This window comes from Harmonia axyridis, chromosome 3 (assembly GCF_914767665.1).
Source record: "Harmonia axyridis chromosome 3, icHarAxyr1.1, whole genome shotgun sequence".
Taxonomy (NCBI): Eukaryota; Metazoa; Arthropoda; class Insecta; order Coleoptera; family Coccinellidae; genus Harmonia; species Harmonia axyridis.
Window position 1 is genome coordinate 54,569,598 of NC_059503.1, and position 23,585 is coordinate 54,593,182.

Consider the following 23,585-nt stretch of genomic DNA (forward strand, 5'->3'; position numbering starts at 1 on the left):
GATTTCTAAATAACTAAAAACACAAATCGAAATTTTTGGCGACACAACCGTTTCTGACTTACAAGGAAGTCAAGTTTTCCTTAATATTGAAGTCCTAAACTTCCATATTCAAAAATTTTTAGGTGTACAACTTTGCTTCCGACGTTTTGCAATATATAGCTGTAGCGTTAAGTGGTAGTCGTAATAAATAGATCGTAGATGTCATACAATGAGCTAAGGTTTTTGGAAACATAACGCCATCGAAATAATAGTCGATTTATGTCTGCATCATAAAGTTACTTTCGATTAAACATGTCAGCTTACGAGCCAATCTTGTCATTTGCTGGAGGTTTTAATTTTCTGCTTCAATATGAAGAAATCTGCGCTGAGGCTCATCGAATGCTCTCAAATACCTATGATGAGGCTGCTATTAGTGAAAGCATGCTAAGAGTGGTTTCAACGCTTCAAGAACGGTGATTTTGACGTCGAAGACCAGCCTGGCGGTGGAAGAAAAAACGGTTTTCGAAGATGCGGAATTGGAGGCATTACTTGATCAAGACTAGTGTCAAACGCAACAAGAATTGGCAGGATCATTAACGTAACAGGTCATTTCAAAACGCTTGAAAGTCATGGGAATGATTCAGAAACAAGGAAAATGGGGCCGTACGAGATGAAGCCGAGATATGTTAAACGGCGTTTGTTTGCTTGTGAACAGCTACTTTCAAGGCGAAGACAGAAGGGATTTCTGCATCGCTTGTGACTTGAGGCGAAAATCCCGTCCCAAGCGCAGAAAATCATGGGGATATCCCGGCCGTGCTTCCACGTCGACGGCCAACCTAACATTCACGGTTCCAAGGTCATGCTCAATATTTGAAACTGACTTAAACAATGACAGGCGATCGTTATCGAATGCAATTAATGCGTTTGAGCCGAACATTAGTAAAACAGCCGCAATACAACAATAAACATAGTGTGATTTTACAGGATGACAATGCTAGACCTCATGTTGCGAAAGACATACTTGGAAACGTTGAAATGGGAGGTCCTACCCACCTGCCTTATTCTCCAGACGTTTCCCCTCTGACTATCACTTGTTTCGATCAATGGCACACGGCCTGACTGGCCAGCACTTCCGGTTTTAGGAAGAAGTAAAAAATTGGATCGATTCGTGAATTTTTCAAAGGATGACCAGTTTTTTCAACGCGGGATTTGTACGCTGCCCGAAAAATTGGAGAAAGTGGTGGCCAGCGATGGACAATATTTTGAATCATTAATGTGTAACCAGTTTTTTACAATAAAGCTTCGAATTTCGGAAAAAAAAAACGGTGGAAGCAAAGTTGTAAGCCTATGTAGTTTCTAAAAAACCCTACAAAGTAACAAAAAGATATATTGCAAAATAGCAATATGATATTACTTCTAATAGCTACTTCCACTATATTTTCTAAAAAATTAAATTTTGCGTAGGTAATATTGATCAGGAAATTGGTCATACTGTATAGTGATTTGAAGCATTGGCATTTTACTTGATAGATGGCAACTTGTGTGGAAAAAATCAGTATTTGGAAAGGGGATTTTGTGAAACGCATATTGTTCTTTTTTCTTGGGAATGTTTCCTACTCATTCCAAAAAGTGTACTGTGAAATTTAATGAAAAATACAATACAAATATATAGGTTCCATAGATAAGACGAAAAAATATTACTCACGCCAATTTCCTCCTGTTTTCCAACATTTCGGCATTTTCATTTTACTCCCAAAAGAAGAAACTGTTCACTTCTACCAAAATCTAGCAACACAACATACACGCACTACTAGTACTGCGATCCTTCACTTCCAATTTCTGCAATGAATCAGATCAAACAGTAATTCAGCAATAAACGCAAAGAACTTTCTAAAATAATTTCCATTACACCTTATTTATTCACAAGGTTGACATTTTAATGACATGAGTGTAGTCATTCATACCTTTCTGAAGTTCTTGGTGATTTTCATAGAAGTGGATGACGCGAAAACTACTAAATTGAAACAATTTTAGTAGGTATTAAAGTCATTTTTATGCCTTTAGAATTAAATGGCATCAGAAGATTAGAGTATAATGACCAGCTTTTTCCTTCAAAAAAGTGTCGTGGTATGTATTTGAGTCTTTTGAAAACACCTCTTGTTTTTAAACACCTTCGATATTAGAAGAAATCTTTATAAATATTTCTTTAATGAAGTAAAAGACTATATAACTTGCACAGCATAATTCATTATTTCCTTCTATCTCTAAGGATATCTTAACTGATAACTGATAAGAAACAGGGTGGTCCAGATTTTAGTTCAATAACTTTGGCGTCGGATAGAACAACTCTTTTCATGAAAAAAGTTGTCATAAATATATTATCCTAACAAGTTCGTTTTAGAGAAACAAGGTGTTAAAGTTTAGAAAAATAATCAGTTCTTTACTTATAACTCTAGTGTTATTACATTAATTGTTTTGAATCAGGTAATTGACTCCGACCAACATTATCCAGTGGCGTAAAAATAATGCTGCGATGATCCTTTTCCTATTGAAAATCAACACCGCACTTTCTTTTTTCGAGAAAATTATTTCATTTCTGAAACCAACAGAGCTTCGCTGAAAGGTCATATGTTTATATGAACTTTTTTTCATGAAGAGAGTTGTTCTATCTATTGAACTAAAATCTGGACCACCCTGTATGTACATCATGCTACGAGATTTGAACTTAAGGATATTAATTTTGAAACCAGTATAAAAGTAGCAATTTGTGGTAAAAGATGATTATATTCAATTTCATAATATTGAATAAAATTAAACATTTTTTTCATTCGATGCAAGGGCGTGGATCTTTTTTTTTCTTGGGGTAATCGAAAAAAATTTTTAGTTATATTCACATTTTTCTAAAGTACCAGTGCTTCACCATAAAATAGTTCTGGAGGAAAGAAACGGGTACCCTCCCAGAAAAAATATCTCTTTGTAGATTTACATACAAAATAAGCATATCTGAAATGAACACTTTAAATTGAAATATCTATGCCAATTCAAGTAAATATCTTGTGAAGGGAAGGTGGTATGAGAAAAAACTTGAACCAAATTGTTTGTGACAGAAACAGAAATCCCAACAAATTTGTATGAAAAAAACCAAAAGGTCGCAAAGCGATAGCTTCAGGTGTTCTGGAGTTATGGCCGAAAAAAGATATTATTCAACTAATGCACTGAAAAAATAAATTGTATCTTCTTTCGGCCATAACTCCAGAACGCCTGAAGCTATCGCTTTGCGAACTTTTGGTTTTATCATACAAATTTGATGGGAATTCTGTTTCTGTCAGAACTTAAAGACACAATTTGGTTTTTCAGTGCATCAGTTGAAGAATATCTTCTTTCGGCCATAACTTCAGAACGCCTGAAACTATCGCTTTGAGACCTTCAGGTTTTTCCATGCAAATTTGATGGAACTTCTGTTTCTGTTAAGAAAATCCTATCATTACATTTGAAATTTCGGAGTGAAATGAACAAAACAATGAAATTCTGACTTAGCGCCCCCTATCGAAAGCAGCAAAAATAAATTTATCATGAGTATATTTTGTCCCCAATCAACAAAATATTATCTCTCACAGGCATTTCAACCAGTCAGATTTCTCCCTTTCCCCTACCCTTATTCGATGTCGTAAAATCGAAAGTGACAATTCAAAAAGATAGAGAATTTTCCAAGGATTATAGTGATGATATTTTTTCTTCAACTTCATATGAAACATTTTCGAGTAAAATTCATTTTTCTACTCGACTCTAGTTATTACGCCCCCTAGCGGTAGAGGTATGAACTTAAAAACAATCTCCATTGTGTTCTCTTGTACACTTTAGTGGTAAAATTTTTTACCGCAAGCCTCTACGATGAGTGGATCCTGAGATATAGCCGCTTACCTCGCTTATTTGCCCACTCCGTACATATAGGTTTTTGCTTTTCAATATTAAATTTTGCACAGAGCTTAAAATTTAAAATGGTTATTTTCTATAACTTGTAACTTTTTTAAGTTAAATTTGTCGAAAATCTCGAAAAGGAAATATTTTACAAAAAAATATATATTGAATAAAAGATTGTTCGTACATTACTTTTGTATGTTTTGCCGTAGAATACGCATCTGCAATTAAAAAAGGGGTTCCCATTTGAAATTCTAAAGTTGTCCCCCCGTACCCCCCGTAAGGGTGTATTGAATTAAAGAGGTTCTGCTCTAAGTGGACCTCAAAACCATCAACTTTTTATTCGAAACAATTTTCCGTAAGAAGTTTCCATTTCGGAATTTTTGACTGATTCAACTTAAAAAGATCACTCGGTATATCTGAATATAGATATATATCTACTTTATATGTTGTCTTCAAGGGCAGCATTGGCGTATGAATGAATGAATGATCAAAAGCTATTGAAACGTGTCATTGGTTTCCTCATTTCTTGAGAGCGCTCGTTCTTCTGTGCCTATAAAGACTGACACAATTAATATAAGAGTATTTGCGCCCGGGCATATTATTCATTTGACATTTTGAAAAATTTTATTCATTTGGAGCGCTCTTTCCCCATGGGATCTTTTGAAATGGGTATTTCAAAAGATCTGCTGAAACAACTCCTTGGAAAGTGTATAAATCAAAAAAACTTGTGAAGATTCGTGATGAATTGGTCGTACAAACCTTTTGTATTTTTTGCCGTAGAATACAGTTTTGCTATAAGAAACAAAGGTTCCTATTTGAAATTGCAAAGTTGACCCAAGTACCCTCCACAGTTTTCACCACATTTGTAGGGAATTTCTAAAATTTCAATGCTCTTTGAAACGTGTATCATTCCATTTCTAGTAATGAGATAGTGTTTACTTGTCAAATGTCAAAAGATGACGCTGCCCAGATATAGCGGGCTATTCAAAATGAAACCTCTTATTGGAAAACCCTATAGTAGAATAATGAGGTTGGCCAGGGATTTGCAAGGATGTAGAGTGACAACTGACAGTCCTACAAGAAATTAATGTTTTTCATAAATAGTCTAGAATGTTCTTTAAATGACAATGTGGTCGCAATGTTAATAAGGCTTTCCTGTTCCCTCTACCAAACCCACTACCTTCGGTAGAGTCAGATCTCAGAAAAAATATCATTCGTTTGTAGCAACACATATAAAGGTGTTTCTTTTAGAGCTATAGAACTTTAAATTGCAATAAAACAACGATGGATTATTCGATTGACATGAATTTTATTTATCCGCAAGATAAACTTGTGGCATTACATTTTAAATATGATTTCTGGCATATGACCGCCACGGCTGGCTCGGATGTAGTCCAATCTGGACGTCCAAATTTCGATGACTTTTTCCAACATTTGTGGCCGTACATCGGCAATAACACGACGAATGTTGTCTTCCAAATGGTCAAGGGTTTGTGGCTTATCCGCATAGACCAATGACTTTACATGGCCCCACAGAAAGTAGTCTAGCGGTGTTAAATCACAAGATCTTGGAGGCCAATTCACAGGTCCAAAACGTGAAATTAGGCGGTCACCAAACGTGTCTTTCAATAAATCGATTGTGGCACGAGCTGTGTGACATTTTGCGCCGTCTTGTTGGAACCATAGCTCCTGGACATCATGGTTGTTCAATTCAGGAATGAAAAAGTTAGTAATCATAGCTCTATACCGATCACCATTGACTGTAACGTTCTGGCCATCATCGTTTTTGAAGAAGTACGGACCATTGATTCCACCAGCCCATAAAGCGCACCAAACAGTCAGTTTTTCTGGATGTAACGGTGTTTCCAGGGCCGTCGCTAGCCAAATTGCCGCCCTAGGCAAATTCCCAATTTGCCGCCCTAACAGTCAACTCTGCGAAATGCAAAAAAATTATTTTGGCTTATCGGGGTCTTCTACCGAAATATGGAAAAATTGAAGGTGACTGTTTGGGAAATTTTAATAATAATAACATAGAAAAAACATAAACAAAACCAACAAGTTCAAACTTATACAAAAAATAAAATTCATTTTAGGATTGGTAAGTAACAATAATAATAGGAACACATGAATGACTAGAACAAAAAATGAAAGTACCTATCTGTCCGGAAAAAATATTCAACGAATTTTTTAGAAATTAACTTTTCGATCATTGGAAAAAATGATCGAAGTTATACATTATTTCCATTTTTTGAACCAAAGAGAAAAGAAAACGAATTAAATATAACGAATTCGGTACGTTTTTTTGCCGACATTTCTAAGTTTTCATCAAATTATGCCGTAAATTGTAAAGAATCAAAAAGATGGAGTTCGCTACCAATACCTTTCGTCCTTTCATATTTCATAATAATATTCAATGAGGACCCGCTCTAGCGTTTCTGCCGCCCCGGCAAAAATACAAGTCGACGCCCTTGCAAATTCGTGATAAGATTTTTTTATAAAAAGTTAAAAAGGTTTTATGGATGTAATATGTATTGAGTGTAATTATTTCTTATGAATTCAAATTTAATCAGGAAAGATTATTATTAATTGATAAACTACTAAAGAAATTAATAAAAATTGTTGGACGAAACAGATAAAAATTCCATTTCTTGAATATATTTGGTTTTTTCCATGAATTGTTCGTAAACCCGTATTAGGTCACAAAAATCTACCCTCGATTTCAGCAGCTGGTATAACGTAAACAAAACCGATCTTCGACAGCGGCAATAAAGTGATAAAACTGTGCTAGAAACCAATTGCTAGTTATGAAAGGAAGCAAGGACGATTTCTCATAAAGGTACGTCACGGTCCGTAATGTTTTCAAGATGTTAAAAATGGAATCTATTACAAATGTTCGAATGATAACTATTTCAGTTCCGTTAATATCGCTCTTATGCTATGCCTACTACCGAAAACAAAATTGCAAGACCCTCCGAATTTCAGAATTGTACCTAGCATTTTAACACCTGACAAAGTACCTTATCAAGTATCTGAAAAAGAATCTTCAGATAGTTATTTGAATTCTTTTTTTTTAAGTATCTTAAGATACCTTTGCAAAAAAGTATCTTATTTTGTATCTAGATACTCATATAAAGTAAATTTGACGGCTTTGTCAACTTTATTTTAAAATATAGGTAATTGATTTATAAAATTTGAAATAATATTCCAATTTCCAATCAGCATTGAAAAATCAAGTTATTAATCCGAAAAAAAAATCATGGTGAAAGTAAAAAGAAATCTATTCAATACATTCTTCTAGTAATTTAGTACCTAGATTTCTCGGAAAAAGTAGAAAATACCTTCCCTCAATCTTTGCCGCCCCTCTAGAATAGGCTCTGCGATTTCAGGTTCTTCTGCTGAGTTCCACTTAATAAAACGTTTGAACATTTTGTTTTTTTTCAGGGGGTTTAGATGACATCTGGATATTTATGAGTTGTTGTGTATAATGCGGCACCTTTGATGGTTTAAATTGTTTTTTAAATTGTCTGTATATTTTCGTGTTGTTTCTAACCGATTTAAATCTCATTTCTTACTTTGAATTTTTACACATATGATTTTTGTTGATCAAGATTGAAATGCCGCCCCAGAATTTTGCCGCCCTAGGCGGTCGCCTCCCCTGCCTACCCCCTAGCGACGGCCCTGGGTGTTTCGACATACAGTTGAGGATTAGCTTCACTCCAAATGCGGCAGTTTTGTTTGTTGACGTAGCCATTCAACCAGAAGGGCGCTTCCTCGCTAAACAAAATTCGCTTATGAAAATCGGGAACGTATTCCGCACAGAACCATTATTTTCGAAATAAAATTGCACTATTTGCAAGCGTTGTTCAGGCGTGAGTCTATTTATGATGAATTGCCAAACCAAAGCCAAACTGAGAATAAATCTCTTGACAGCTGTTAAATCGGTCGCCATCTTGAACAGTAATGCCAACTTAAAGTTATATACCTCGAAAAAAAACACCCGTTAATTATGCCCCCCGAAAAACTAGACCCTAGATCCACCATCAATGCTGAAAATCAATTGAAAAATAATCTAATGTACCTACTTAAAGATTATTATTGGCAGTAAGTAGGTATTTTGTTTCGGAAACACTCTAACCAATTCCCGTTACTTTTTTGACATGGTGACAAGATCATCCTAATGATACAAAAAATGTTAACATTCAAAATTAAATGTACTTACTATAAAATCCAAAGCATTTTTAGAACGACAAATTAGGTACACTATACTATACTTTCACCCAAGATTCCATAGAAGAACTAACGCAAAGAAGCTATTTCAATATTAGGTGAAACATTGCCCAATTACTTCTTGTTATTATGCACAGTCATTAATATTTTTATTCACTCTATTTACAGTTTATGAAGTTGAGGAAAACTTCAATGATAATTTTTGATTGTTATTGCATAATTAGTAATCTTACAAACCAGTCATGATAGGAATTAATTATTGATTAATCATAATGCTATAAATGCTTGATATTGATTTTTAATGGTAGCAAAAACTGACCCATACGTATACAGGGTGACCCAATTTGAAAAATAATCTAATGAAATAACTCTTCGGGAAAAGCCTGGATCAAAAAAGCTTTCAAATGACAGTTCCTTATAGACTCCAGGGGGGACATCGAATGCAGAAATTCAATGTGACCCTGGATTTTGATTTCAAGGTAATTATTTCGAGGTCAAGTAAATTTTGTTAATAGGAATATACTGAATAATTTAATTTTTTTTTTCTATCACACTAACTTCTAACCATATTTCATGAAAAGATTATTCAAGGATCAAGAGACAAATGACAAATCAAAAATAAAATTTTCAATCAAAAGATGCGAACGAAAATTAAATTAATAGCGCATTTCTCCTAATTAAATATTCAAAAATTCCCTATGAAAATCTATCCTCTGTTCAAAGCATTAGAGAAAAATTAGTTAGTATAAAAATGAATTAATATAGGAAAATATAATACTAAAAATATTATCTGAAATAACGCTCAATATAAAATTCACAATTATGTACAAATGCATATTTTTGTAGTGATAACGTAAAATTTCAAAATTCGGCATGCGGTGAGATTTTATTATCGCGGTGTGCGGTTGAAAAAAAAATCAGAAAACAATCTAGTTTTTATTTTCGAATATGTTTATTCGAAATACATTAAACAAAATGATTATATGATAAATAACTTTGAAGTATTTTGGTATAATAACCATCCTTAAGCATGAAACACTTCAAATCTCCAAATAAATTCATTTTATGGCAAAAAGGGGACAAAACATTTACAGTTTGATATTGTGCAAAGTAAAATGTATATTCCGTATATAAAAAATTTACCTGACCTTCAAATCAAATTCCGAGATCACAATGAATATTTGTATTCGATGTATTATTATTATTATTATTTGAACTGGGGTCGTTTTGCTTCGGTAAGCCTTCCGGTAACTGCGACCATGCAGATCTTTTGTTCACTACCCTACTCATTCATAGAAACCCAGGGAGGTCGTCAACGACGTTAATAAAATTGACAACCTCCCTAGGGGCCTTGGCCATTACCTCTCTGGTATCCAGGACCGGCTTGCCCATGTGAATGATTCTTAGGCCAGCCAGCTCTGGACAATTGCATATCAAGTGTTCAGCCGTTTCTACTTCCGATCCACAGAGCCTGCAAATCTCGTCTGCTGACTTACCCATACGATACAAATGATGTTTGTACCGACAGTGCCCCGTCAGCAGTCCCACCATCACCCGAAGCTCTGCTCGCGACAGCTTCAGGAGCTTTCTGGAGTAAGTAGGTGAAATCTTCACGAATTTCTTTGCCTGAGCAAGTCTAGGAGTGTTAGTCCAGTGGATTGTCCTACTGTTCAACTCCCATAGCTGGACCGCAGCTTTGTATTGGTCTTTTCCTATCCCACAGAAAGGCTCAGGTCCAGCAGGTCTTAACCTTGATGCACTTTTTGCAAGCTCATCCGCTCTCTCATTTCCTTCAACCCCACAGTGCCCTGGTACCCATAGTAGAGTCACCTTATTTCCTCTGGCCAGTTGCTTTATGGTGTTACGGCACTCCCAAGTCAGCAGAGACCCCTGACAGCACAATTCCAGGGATCTCAGCGTGGTTTGGCTGTCCGTGGTGATGTAGATATGCGCCCCTTTGAGGTTCATTTTGAGACACTCCTGGGCGCATACATAAACAGCCATTATCTCGGTCTGTAGAATCGAGGGCTCACTTCCCAGGGCTTTAAAGATCCTCAGTCTAGGTCCATATATCCTAATGCCGGTGCCCTTCTCTGTTTTTGATCCATCTGTAAATCATATGGATGACTTTTTGTCCTGACGATTTATGAGACTTATTGCACTATGACGGTCATTTATAACCGTTTCAAAGGGCGTTTCAAAATCGTAGGTGGTTGGCATAATATCTGATGGTTTTGCGAGGAGGTTTGAATCTAGTTGATTCAGTATCCTCATATGTCCAACCCAGTTCCCAGGAAGGAGCTTTCCATTATGGGAAATTCTTATTGCTGTATTCGATGTAACTATATGAAGACTAAGAAATTTTCATTTGAACCATTTTTTCATTTTGCATTTTTCACGGAGTTGTTTCAGAAGATCTTTTCAAATGGATGTGACCCGGTATATCAAAAATCAATTTGGAGAACGAGCGCTCAAAAAGAATCACATTTTTCAAAATGTTTTTATATTGCGGTTGGGCTGCCATGTGTTAATTATTTTAAGGCGGTTTCGTAAAGTTGGTTTAGAGATTTTTATTACAGAGAATGTTGACAAACTTAACGAAGTAGAACAACCTTTATGTTGTTTTCAAGAATCAAGTATATATGAAATATGAGAAAACGGTCAGCAAACTGGGCCGAATTGCCGCCCCTCAAATAGAGGCGCCTGAAGCGGTCCCTTCACTGTTTCACCCCTAACACCGGCCCTGCATATAAAATAGTGTAAAAATGATTCAACTCAAAAAAATCCCACGGTATAACTGTATATATACAGTTATACCGTGGGATTTTTTTGAGTTGAATCGATCAAAAAAAAACCTCTGAAAAGGAAACATGTTACGGAAAATTGTTTCAAATAAAAGTTTGATGGTTTTTAGGGTGAATTTCACAAATGGGAACCACTGTTTTTTATTGTAGATTCATATTCTACGACAAAACATACAAAAATGTTGTACGAACAATTTTTCACGAATCGTCACAGATGGCTCTGTAATCGAGTTTGAATTTTCCGTCTTAACAACTCCAATATGTATCCCTTGCATTAGTCATTTACATTTTAGTCATCCACAAGGGGGAATTAATTGGAAGAGTGCGGCACTGACTAGTTTGTGTTTTTTTAATTTATAAATTGATAATACAACTTCTTGGTCTCCTGTGTTTTCTTCATATCTAGCTTCGTTTTCGAGAAAAAAAATTGAAGCCACTCCTATTGCATATCATTAACACCTGGTTGGTTTTCAGAATGTGTTGAGATTATTTTTTTCTCGAAAACGAAGTTTGATATGAATATATTACAAGAGACCGAAAATTTGATTTTTGGTTGTTTCATCCAAAAAAATAAAAAACCGCAAAATAATATTTTAAGTTAATTTTTTTTACGATATGTTTTTTAAACTTTAATTTGTATCTCATATCCAATTCTGTTTCCTAATTAAACCAAATTCATTGAAATATTAGCTTATATTACTCATTGAATTGATATCAAAGATATTGAATATTCTGATTGAAACTAAAAAATGAAAATCCTTTATTAATATCATTATTTTTAATAGTCTTTGGTACAGAGATTACAATATTCCCAAAATATGCTTATAAATTTCACAATTCTTCTGAATATTTATTTATTCCTATTAAACAAACCAAAAGCTTTATTATTAGTACACAGGCTGGAAAAAATGTTAGTGGAATTGAACTACACTAAAAAACTGACCTTGAACGAGCAAACATAAAACATATTTGCTGAATATTATTTTTGAAATGAATCAAAATAATTCGGTATTATCTATAACTGTTGGGTTTCATCAGTCTAATAGAAATCAGTAGAACCCAATATATACATACAACTAAATAAATCACAGAATATGATCAATATGAAACAAACATAAATAATACAAGCAAAAGTGCTAAACTATTAATCTACAGTTAGTTTTTGAGACAAACTCCAAATTTTTCACTTTATTTTTTTTTTGATAAATTTGAAAATATTGATTCATTGTAAAACTAATAAAATTCGATCAAAGCATAAATCATAATATGGCAATTCAAATTAAATGGTTATTGATTATATACTCCAAGATTTTAAACTTAAGTAATTTTTAACTGAGAACTTCTTAAAAATTTAAAACTTAGTATTCTGTAGCAATAAGATCTAGTTTACTCGGGAGAATCCTTACATATTTTAGAAGCCATCTCACTCAATGGCTCCAATTCTTTGGTACTAACCAAATCAAATTCAGTCACAAAGTAGTAGAAATGTTTATAGCAGGTGTTGACATGAGCTTCCTAAAAAAATTCAGTCAGTATATAATTTCAAACAGTCTCCGCATTAATTCGACAAGTTAACAATAACTACTTACAGCGGCTATTGTTACGATGTTTTGAAAATGATGTATATACACATGGACAAAAACTCGGTGTAGTCTAGCCAAGATTTTACTGCAATGGGTTAGGAAATTCTTCGGAAAAGGTAGGTCTGATGTACAAGGAAATAACGCTTGATTATTTATTTGTATCTCAATCCAATCCATTAGATTGCTAATGTACTCTCTTGCTGGTAAGGGTGTAGGTCTTTTGTATTTCGCCCCATCAGCCCACAAGTACTCAAATCGGGGACCACCTGACATTGTAGGACATGTTTGGTCTGTACAATATTCGGAAATTGTACCATAAATGAGATTTATTCTGTTGAAAAAATCCACAACTGAAAAAAAAATGATAACAAGTTTTTATGAAATTTTATGAGAAAAATACCATGGACTGCAACCCAATCATTCAGATCTTCTCCTGAAGGTAATTTCACAGCATTTCTCAAATTTATGCCAGAATTTAAGCTAGCACAAGCTTGTTTGTGCAAACTGTACCGTATAGTGCCATGAGCAAATTTTTTTTTTGGTCTGAAGGTCTGCAAATGAATAAAACAATTGAATGTTTTGTAATAATATAGTGATGTAGCCTCACCTTCTCCTTCTGGATCTGAAAGAAATCCAAAAAGTTGTTAAGAGCCATTCTTATGTAGAAGGTAGAACTTTAGAGGAGAACCACTTCCTTGGGAAATTTAAAAGGTAAACAACAATAAAATAAGCGGAAATAGATCCAAACAAATCAAGGTTAATCAAACGTCACATTGAGGACGTCCGGTGATGAAAAGGGTTTATTTGCTGAATGTATTCAATAAATCATCAATTAATATAAGACTTAACACGAAAATTGGAAGTCTTACTCTAATAATACATAATATTTTGTTGCATATTAACTAACGATTTCTTCTAGATTTAAAAATAAAATAATTTTTTTTAAATTTCGCAATGTATACCACTATTTCCACCTATCGGCAAATCCGCCAAATATAAAATCAAACAAAGAAATGGCGTCTTTTTGCTATGAATTCGGCAACCAATTATCGCAATATCAAATATAAAATAAATGAAACTGCATATTATTTAACTAGAACGTGAAACTATTGACTCTGATTATTCAAAAGATGTATTATTATTTAACTTTCGTTTTGTGTGAAATGGTGTTCTGAATAGTGCCAAAAGTTGTTTTCCAATCGTTGAATATCCGTTTTGTTTCTCAAAAAGTTCATATGTACAAGTACTCGATTGAATAAAATGAATAGGAAAAATGGAGACCAAATTATGCAGAATATGTGGGCGACTAGGTACAACCCATCAAGATATATTCAAATTAGAAGGTTTGATACACAAAATAGAAACTTGCCTTCCAATATTTGTAAGTTCAAATCTTTGTTTTTGAGTAAGAATTACAAGGTATTTTTCAGGTGACACAGCATTGCCTCTTACCAGATACTATATGCGACGAATGCTTGGAAAATATCACAAAGTTCTATCATTTCATCAAAAACTGCCTACAAAATATCATAATTTTGGAATCTCAGTACGATGTCACAGAATCTTGCTTAAAGTCAAGAAGAAAGCATGATAAAAGTTGCCTGGTGAATATTTCTGAACATAATAAAGCTAAAGAAACTCAAACTGATGATACATACGATATATTATTTACAAAATATGAAGAAAATTCAAAAAATGTTAAGTTACCAATTCATGGTTGTGATAAAAATTTAGTTGCTTATGAGGTTGATTCTGATAATTCAGAACCTGAAAATGATTCTCCCAATAGAGGAGTTGTTCTTGTAAATAGGAGAAATAATAAGAAAATTGATGATTTACTAAGTGATCTCTTAAATAAGACACCTTTCACTAAACAGTATTTCGATAACTTTGAAAATAATATTATAAATGAAATAACCCACAGAAGGGCAGTAAAAAGAAAGTTAGAAACGATTGAGAACGATCCAATGAAAATTTTTAAAGTTGATAGTGGAAATCGCAGGAAAAATAAAGTACCAAAAAAATTTCCCAGCAATATTAGTTTCCAAAATAATGGAATTTCTGACTTTGTACAAGAATCAAATCAAGCTGAAATCAATGACAAAAAAATTGGAAATCACCTAGGAATTGCTAGCTCCCAGGTGAACTAATGGCTATTCATTTATTTCAGAATAAGATTTTAACATTTACTTTCAGAGTATTACGACACTAGATCCAATACTACCCCAAAATTGCCTTTTATGTGATGAAAAATTATGTGGACCTGCAGAACTAGCAACACACGTTTTCGAAATACACAATTTGGATCTCAATAAAACAATGGAAAATTTCTCTGATAAAAAGAAAAAGATTCCTAATCTTTTGAAAATATCAGATATCAAGAGGAATAGCAGTTCTGGTATGTATATTTCATGAAAACAGTTTCAATATTTATATGAAATAACTCAATCTTATGTTTCTTTAGCTTTATTTGATTTATTTTCTCATACAGATGACAATCCATATGATTCAAGTTCTCCCCAAAATCATCAAGCTGACTTCTCCTGTCATATTTGTACCTATTCGTCTTTGACCAAAAAAGATTTATACCATCATTGTCAATCAGAACATTCTGCAGAAGTTCCACTTATGTGTGGGATATGTTTCCAACCCATGACATCTCTCGTAAATTTAAGAAACCATCTAAAGATCTGTGCTATCGAGTATCCTGTAAAAACAAGGTATTTCTGCACTATATGTAAGTATGGTGAGGATGGAATGAGAGAAATGGAAAATCATGTTTTGATACATGAATTTCTAAAGGACAGATGCAACAAGGAGGTGAGGATGTTTGATCCGGCAGATTATGTTGAGCTTAATTATTCTTGTGAATTTGGTGAGTATTTTTCTTTTGCTTTCATCTTGTGAATTGTATTCATTGTTAAGTATTTATTTTATATTGTACTAATTTTCAATAATGAAGATTATTATATGTATAGGACGGCATTAGGAAAAGAAAATCAGCTTTTGGAAGACTTCATCACATTTTATAAAACAAAGATTTGACCATAAAATGAAATAGAAAAGTTTTATACATACATACCAGCAAAATTAGGGAAACAGACAAAATATCAAGGAAGTTTGTAGTTCATTTTCTTTTGAACCCTTTGGCCGATTTTAGAAGTTATTTTTTAATTGTAGCTTGAATCCTCGGGAACATAACTGTTCAGTTTCCGTCCTCATTTACTTCCTTTTTTGTTATTAACAGGGGTGAACAAAAAACATGAAAAGTAAGGTTTTATTCAGAATAACCTGTGGAGTGGTTTGTTGTTAGAAGAGTCAGATGTTGCCTCATTTTTCTGAACATTTTTTTAAATTTATCACGATATCTTTATTTTGATAGAAATGACATCATTTTATTTGGTACCGTTGTTAAACAAGAAATTAATGTTTTGAATCGCAAATTACAATTGATAGCATGAACTAAAAGTATACATAAATTACATGAAAGAGTTGATTATATTGATGAATTCAGTCATCATTTTCCAACCAGTTAATAGAAAAATCAGTAATAATAAAATGAAAACTCGTTCATAATATTGATGAATTGTTTTCATTGAATCAAGGAACAACTTCCCTTAAACCAATGAAATGTTTATTATTACAATGTTCGGTTCATTATTTGATCAGTTATACTTTATATCAGTAATGTATGTAATATAAAATTCAGTACGAATATTTATCCTTCATGATAACAAATGATATATTGAAATCTCTCGAAAAAAAATTAATTTTACAAGCTGGAGGAAAGCAGGGTTTTGTTCCAAAAGTATTACTTCTATCTTCCAGAAATACGAAAGATTCCTGCACAGATCATCATTAGTATATTCGAGTAGTAATTTTTTTTTTATTTATAATATAATAAAATATTTGTGTGGAAGTTTGGTTACCTTATCGGCACAAGGTTTGTTTTTGAAGCTAATTTCCAACAAGTTTATGGCAGTTGCCAAACTGGTTCGAATTGGCATGTCTATATTCTGATAATACCAAACTGTTTGTATGAACAGGAAACCTAACGTAACCTCGAAAATGAATTTTTTGTAGCGGTTTGGTTACCTTATCGGTATAAGGTTTGTTCTTATAGCAAATCTCCAAAAATTTTGTGGCAGTTGCCTGAAAAGTTTCTGATCAATTATTCCAAACTGTCTGTGCACATAGAAAACTTTTGGCCTAACCTAACCTCAAAGTGGATGATTTAATTTAATCAATTTATAGGGGATTACAATTCCAATAAATTGATTAAATGAAATTGTTTTCAAACTTCAAACTAGAGAATGCACGAATTAACTAAGATCAAGAATGTCAATCATATAAGTAAAGTAAGTTTCAATTTTTTTTTTATATAAAGGTATGTGCTACTATTACGTTTCATTTTATCAAATTTTTGTTGAAATGTTCAGTTTTTTCCTAACATTATTGTTTCCTGTATATAACTACAACATATAGATTTGTGGCTTGAGGCCAGAGATATCAAACAAATCTTTATTGAATTATAATAAATAAAAATGGCTGACACTTGGTAATGAATGAAGAAAAGAAAAAGAATTACTATTTCCAAGTGTGTAAATAACTTATCTATCTGGTTAATGTTTCGGCAAAATGCCATCGATATAACTATTGTCAAAAAGAAGATTTCCACACAATATAACATAGGAATCAAAATCGAAAGTTACCCAAGGAGAATGCACGCCATCGAAGGAGAGTAGCGATATACCGGTTTCACCCTTGATAGGGATCATCAGTACCGCATAACTCAACCCAAGATGACGAACAAACGAAATAGCAGGCACCTTATTGAACGCTGGCAGACGCATAGCAGTAGGATGACAGTGACTCTATATACTACAGTGACGACAGCTTCGGCCATCCGCCATTAAATGTCGGCGGAAAACGATAGATTCAAACGTTAACCGGTGTTTCAAGATTCATATGATCGACTGCGCATGCGTGAAGGTTGATTGACCGCTCGTTTCTTGTTGTTTCTTTTGATAACATTTTCACATTTTGGGGGAGTTTGAAGCCCCTAAACCAGTCACAATCACTAACAAGACAAACCAGAATACTTCAAAGCATGTGAAACAGCCCGGCACTCGAATTTAAATAGTGAAAATCAGAGATCTCCGGTGAAAGTTCGACATTTAATGGCGGGCAGGGCTCCAACCAATCAAAACGCTGACGAGCCGTATCGTCACTGTAGTATACACAGTCACTGTAAGTAGGATTACTGCGATGCGCCACCCAGCGGACAAAAACCTAACTACTTCCTCCACGGGCACCTCGAAAAAGTAGACTCCCACGTCAACTAGGAATCGACTTACAGCGCGAAATATAATAAATAAAAATGGCTGATGGTAATGAATGAAGAAAAGAAAAAGAAGTACTATTTCCAAGTGTGTAAATATCTTATCTATCTGGTTAATGTTTCGTCAAAATATCGCTACGATGGCGTGCATTCTCCTTGGGTAACTTTCGATTTTGATTCCTACGTAATAGTGTGGAAATCTTCTGTTTGACAATGGTTATGTAGATGGCATTTTGCCGAAACATTAACCAGATAGATAAGATATTTACACACTTGGAAATAGAACTTCTTTTTCTTTTCTTCTATTGAATTGTCGACGTTTTGGTACCAAGTTTGGATCCTCTCCAAGTTAATTCAAATGGATTTCTGATTTAGTACACTGTGGATATGAAACCCATAAGTTATTTCATATAAAACTAATCACTGTCATATAAACTCAAAAATAGTGGAAATCTGAATTTAACATCATATTCACAGTGAACTACTACAAAAATCCATTTAAAAGGTCTTAAAAAAGCAAACTTAGGATCGAAACTTTGACAATTCAATAAGGATTTGTTTGATTTGCCTGGTCCTCAAGCCATAAACCCATTATTCCAATTTAATCTAAGGACAAGAAGAAGACAATTATAACAACATCAATAAAAAGTAAAATTTCTAAATACTTTTTGTAGAGGTATATCAGAAATGAATTCTTGTTTCATTTCAGGACCCGTTTCCCCATCATCTAAAAACCTAAGCTGCAGCTTATGTTTTCAGTCAAACTTCCAGTCATTTGAAGACTTCAGCAACCATAGACGCAAGCAGCACAGTAAATTCCATTGCGACTTATGCAACAAATTTTATGGAAGAAACTCTCACCTCTGGAAACATGTCAATCGACTGCACAAAAACCATCCAAGCATCACCTGTCAAATTTGCCAAAAAACCAGTGCTTCAAAATACCATTTGGGACAACATTTCTCCAAAATTCATTCTTCTAAACACACAAAAAACACTAACGATATGCTTAACACTGATGACATGAATTTTGAATTGGGGAATGATCATTCTGTGTTCGGAAAGTACGATTTTATGAAAAGGGAAAAGAAAAGTACTTCTTCAGAATTCGATGATATCTCAAATAATGCAGCCTCAGATCAAGATATGTTGGATGAGGTTTTCGCAGCAAATGTCCCAGTTCCTAAAGAGGTTGATGCTTCTAGTCATCTGTACACAAATATTATAACAAATTATACACCTCCTCCAAATGGGGGAGATTTCAAATGTCCGAAATGTTCTAAGGGATTCTCTAAGAAAATATTACTGAAGAAACACAAAAAAAACTGTAGGCCCAAGCTGCAAAAAGACCTTCTGACCCGTTGCAAATCCTGCGCTAGGATATTCAAAGACAGACAAAGTCTGGCAAAACATCTGGTCAATTACCACTCTGAATATACTTGTGAAATTTGCTCACAAAAAACTCAGAGTAAATGTGAGATAGTGTCTCACATAAGATTCACTCACCCTAAATGTAAGCTCTTCTGTAAGATCTGCGGAACCATTTTACGTTCCCAGCAAAATCTAGCAGATCACATTAATGATCACTCGAATTCTTATGTTTGTCAATTTTGTGGAGACTCTTTACCTTCCAAAATTAAACTGAAAATGCATATTTTAAGTCTACATAGGAAAATCTTGAGTTTAAGCTGTGGTATTTGTTTGAAGTTGTTCGAAAACCAACACATCCTGAAAGACCACGTTCAGTTAGTACATAAAAATGATCTCAGACCTTTGACCTCTTGTACTGTATGCGGTAAAAACTATGGCTCAAAATGGAAAACCTATGACCATTTGAATAAGTCTCACGGCCGCATCTTCAAGGTTTGCAAAACCTGTTTGGAGGTATTTAATTCGGAAGAGGAGTTGAACTTACATTGTGAAGAAATGCATTCTTTGAATAATCAAAATATATCCAGCATCAAACAAAGCACTTATGTGAAGCAAGAAGCAGAAGAGATTGACGAATCGGAAAGTTGCAAAGAAGAAATGGAAGGAGTGGAAGAAATTGATCAGCCCAGTGATGAAACGTTCAATAATTTCACCCCAGACATATCTGCAGTAAAGATATCAATGCTAGAAAAGAGGTTGATGGGTAAAAAAATAGAAAAAGAAGACACTTGCCCAAAATTGGAAGAAAACAAAACCAGTGAAGAACAACCTAAGTTCCTTTCAATAAAATCAAAACTTGCGACAACAAAGAAATCTGCAAATTCGCCGAGATATGAATATGACGTTGCTCAACAAAGCAGTTCAAAGAGAACGGTTTATGTCAATAGTGATGTTCCATCACTTTGTGAGATTTGTTTCAAAACATGGCCGGCGAAAAAGCATCTTTGGCAACATTATATTCGTTGTCACAAAAGCGTTGCTGCTACAGTTTGTGGTATTTGTTTGAAAACCAACGTGGACTATGTAACTTTACAGGAACATCTTAAACAGAACCATCCCACCTTGCTTCATGGACAAGGTTTTGGCTCGAACTTTATATGTAGAGTTTGCGGAAGATACCATAATGCAAGCTCCAAGTTGAAATTACACATGGCAATACATGAAAATTTCAATTGGTCTATATTAGAAACTACAAATGATGGTGAAAAGATGTTACAAAGAACTGAAGATAACGAAACATACTTTGAGAGCTTGATAGAACAAGTAGAGTGTTCTTCGAACGAAGATGAAGAAACAGAAGATGAGCATAAAGTAGAAAAAGAGGGTAACGATGATTCAAGTAGTTCAGAAATAAATGATAGTGACAGCGATTCTATCTCTGAAGATTCTAACAGGAATCAAAACGATACTAAACAACACTATCGAAACAATTCCTCTGAAAACTATGGAGAAGGAGATATGATAAATAAAAATAATGAATGTTCTCAGGTTACAACGGAATTCCAAAGTACTGAAAGTGACAATTCAAGTTCTGAAAGTTGCAGCAGTGAAGATGAAGATACAGTTGGAGGAAATGAGGAGAGATCTAATACTACATCCTCTAATGAAGTCCTAATAGTTAACGGTTTTACTAATTCTAGTAGTAATGCAATTGTAGTGAATTCCATGGGTGATTCTTTACCATTTGATGATAGTGGTTTGTTAGGTTTTAAAACAGAAGAGTTAGATTCGGCGGTGAAAAGTATCAGTCTAGAGTGTGGGACACAGGTTAAAGAAGATTCGGATATAGAATATTGTGAATTATCGATGGGCACTGCTTTGAATGATGGAGAAATTGAGTCTGCTGTAGGAAGCATATTGTGAACTTTGAAACTTGAATCAATCGAGTTCTTAAGAATTACTTAGATGTATTTGTTGATGTAAAATTTTCCATTATTTGATCTATCAATAATCTTACTATGCCGCAGCAACTGTCAAAATTACAACTTTAAAAACATGGTATTTTTACCAACTTCCGATTTCTTTCCTTCTCTTTGAAACCAAAATAGAATTTTCATCGTTGGAAATTTCTTTTTCATACATATCACTGAAAATCATCTCTACTTATTACTTTACATTCCAATGTTAGACCTGTTCAAAAATTATATTACAGGTAGTTCATACAATTTTGTCATTTATCTAGTCATCTAATTAAATAGAAATTTTTTTACTTAGTCCCTAGTTTAAGATTGTGAACAAAAATTTTTGTGATCTTTTGCCATATTGTTTTCAAATAGTTGTGTAATTTAAGTTGTATTTATGTGTTTTTTTTTCAAGAGTTTGCCATGTTGAAGACTGTTCAAGATATTTAGAAAGACATTTATTTTTTTTTATTTTAAAGGAATGGTAAATAGACATTTCTGTCTGATTTAAATATTGTAATATATTTAAATAAATTCCATAATTTTTATAAAACAGTTGTGTTCTCAATTCAAATTACCATCTTTGTATGAAATCTATACAAAGCAAATAAATAAAATATAGTGCTGGATAGGATTGTTCAACAGATTTTCTTTCCTTCGAAATTAGGGGAAAAAGAGCTAGTCAAATATAGAAAAACATACAGGGTGTTCCATTTGAAGAAATGAAGTAGCTTTCAATATGTTGCCCACCCTATGTATATTTCGTTTTGTGAAATCATTTTAAAAAACACTAGTCGATTTCGTGAAACTATTGTAGAAAAATTTTTTTTTTCCTCTTTGAAAGGGGGGTCAAATTATAGTGAAAACCCCGGTACATCCTTCAACCATTATTTAGACTATTTAGAGGAACCTTATATGTGGGTCATAAAACACAATGGTAGATTTCAAAATAACATTGTTTCTATTTATTGATGTTCTTTCAGCAACTTGTGTTTTTAAGTTAGGTAGCACTTATACAAACTATACAGATTTTCTTAAATTGGAGGTACAACAACAAAAATGTTGATTCTTCGGATCATTTTGAGAAAAATTAAAGAAGCAAATGCTTTGTTTTCGGGTGTTTAAGTTTTATTTTCTTTTCTCATAGTGCGTTCCCCTCACAAGATAATCAACTTAAATTTAAGTTGATTTCCAATTTAAAGTTTTCATATTCGAAATTGATTCCTCGCATATCCCTTGGTGAAACATTCTTTCAATAATAATAAAAGAAAATAAATTGTGAAACGTATATAGTCAAGTGTTTTTATTTATTTTCTTTCATTATTAAAGTTTTCATGTGATATGCTAATTTTGAATGCGGATTAACAAGGTGATATTTTTTCTGGAACAGTGCCCGCTTTTTTCCTACAGAACTTTTTACTTTGTGGACCACTGGTAGTTTATAAAAAAATTTCAAACAATTTTCTAGTAATCCTCAAGAGAATCCAAATTATTATGAAGATCCAGTTAGTGAGATTTCACGAGGTGTGATGAATAAATTAATTAAAAGTTCTGATATTTATTTAACCTATATTTAGCGAAGATTAATAAAAATTCGATAAACTAGTATCTCTCTCTCTCTTAATCTAACCCTCGTAAGGGTGTAGTGACATCATGTCGCGACTCTTTGAACGAGCTGCAACCAGGACTCCCTATCTTGGGCAAACTAGTATAATGATCCCAAAAAAGTAGGACTACAAGAATCGCCCTGTGCTCGAAAACAAAGCGTTCGCGGGTCCATGTTTATAGGACTTCTTTTCTTAAAATTATTCAAGGAATCTCTCATTTCCCTTTGAACACCTTATTTATGTATTATACATATTTAGGCGATATCAGAAAAATTCCTAGATCTAATAATACACGTATAGTAGCACGCTTGAGCGATTGATCAGTAGGTATATTGGTGTCGTAGAGTTCGACTAAGTGAAGTTTCAAGTAGTGATCAGAATTAGTGATATACGTTACAATCCGTATATCGAGGGGCCGCCCTCACAAAAAGCTCTGTTGAACGCCTAGCGCGTATTAACAAGACAACCTAAATGGATAACATGACGTCTTTGACGGTGAACTGGAATGAAATTTCGGAGTTGCAAACTCCAACTAAAACGGCAAAACCTCCTAAACCAGATAAAATTATATCAACAAAAGTGACAAATTCATTTGGGGTACTGGAACCCGAATCAGAAATGGAAGGGAAGTTGTAATCTCGGCTTCAGTTCCAGCCCCAAAAATAATCCAAAAAGTAGTGAAAAAGTGTCCACCAGTGATTATCACACAAAAAATATACTATTATACCAAATTTCATCAGAAATTGAAATCAGTATTGAACAATAAATATACAATAAGGTACAACAAGAAT

General features: G+C 33.7%; 3 protein-coding genes across 5 annotated transcripts in view; 1 reads left to right on the plus strand and 2 right to left on the minus strand.

Annotated features, from left to right (window-relative positions):
- Positions 1 to 8,230, minus strand: part of LOC123674663 (scavenger receptor class B member 1) — an 85,927-nt gene extending 77,697 nt beyond the window's left edge. The window contains exons 1-2 of one of the 3 annotated variants that reach the window (XM_045609624.1): positions 8,120 to 8,230; positions 1,685 to 1,818 (exon numbers count right to left, since the gene is read on the minus strand). In XM_045609624.1, coding sequence (XP_045465580.1) covers positions 1,685 to 1,724 — 40 coding nt within the window. In that variant the 5' untranslated portion in view covers positions 1,725 to 1,818; positions 8,120 to 8,230. Of the gene's footprint in view, positions 1 to 1,684; positions 1,913 to 8,119 lie in introns of those variants that run through there. The other 2 variants (XM_045609626.1, XM_045609622.1) reach the window with 2 other exon arrangements.
- A 3,457-nt stretch (positions 8,231 to 11,687) lies between these two features.
- On the minus strand, positions 11,688 to 13,282 carry LOC123676898 (MOB kinase activator-like 3). The gene is made up of 4 exons (XM_045613185.1): positions 13,122 to 13,282; positions 12,915 to 13,065; positions 12,521 to 12,864; positions 11,688 to 12,446 (listed from the first exon to the last, which is right to left on the minus strand). The coding sequence occupies exons 1-4, from the start codon at positions 13,167 to 13,169 to the stop codon at positions 12,318 to 12,320; spliced, it is 672 nt and encodes a 223-aa protein (XP_045469141.1). The 5' UTR covers positions 13,170 to 13,282; the 3' UTR covers positions 11,688 to 12,317.
- Positions 13,283 to 13,620: 338 nt separating this feature from the next.
- LOC123676897 (zinc finger protein 729-like) lies at positions 13,621 to 21,252 on the plus strand. Its single transcript, XM_045613184.1, has 5 exons — positions 13,621 to 13,895; positions 13,945 to 14,655; positions 14,711 to 14,912; positions 15,006 to 15,389; positions 18,565 to 21,252. The coding sequence occupies exons 1-5, from the start codon at positions 13,788 to 13,790 to the stop codon at positions 21,147 to 21,149; spliced, it is 3,990 nt and encodes a 1,329-aa protein (XP_045469140.1). The 5' UTR covers positions 13,621 to 13,787; the 3' UTR covers positions 21,150 to 21,252.
- Positions 21,253 to 23,585: the final 2,333 nt, after the last annotated feature.

What these genes read in the sequence shown, in the direction of transcription:
- LOC123676898 (XM_045613185.1), bottom strand. Translation starts at nt 13,169, where the DNA reads ATGGCTCTTAACAACTTTTTGGATTTCTTTCAGATCCAGAAGGAGAAG. An exon ending in TGATTGGGTTGCAGTCCATG is followed by an intron (nt 12,865 to 12,914) that starts GTATTTTTCTCA and finishes TTTTTTTTTCAG; the next exon opens with TTGTGGATTTTTTCAACAGA. An exon ending in ACATCGTAACAATAGCCGCT is followed by an intron (nt 12,447 to 12,520) that starts GTAAGTAGTTAT and finishes GAATTTTTTTAG; the next exon opens with GAAGCTCATGTCAACACCTG.
- LOC123676897 (XM_045613184.1), top strand. Translation starts at nt 13,788, where the DNA reads ATGGAGACCAAATTATGCAGAATATGTGGGCGACTAGGTACAACCCAT. An exon ending in CAAGAGGAATAGCAGTTCTG is followed by an intron (nt 14,913 to 15,005) that starts GTATGTATATTT and finishes TTTCTCATACAG; the next exon opens with ATGACAATCCATATGATTCA. An exon ending in TAATTATTCTTGTGAATTTG is followed by an intron (nt 15,390 to 18,564) that starts GTGAGTATTTTT and finishes GTTTCATTTCAG; the next exon opens with GACCCGTTTCCCCATCATCT.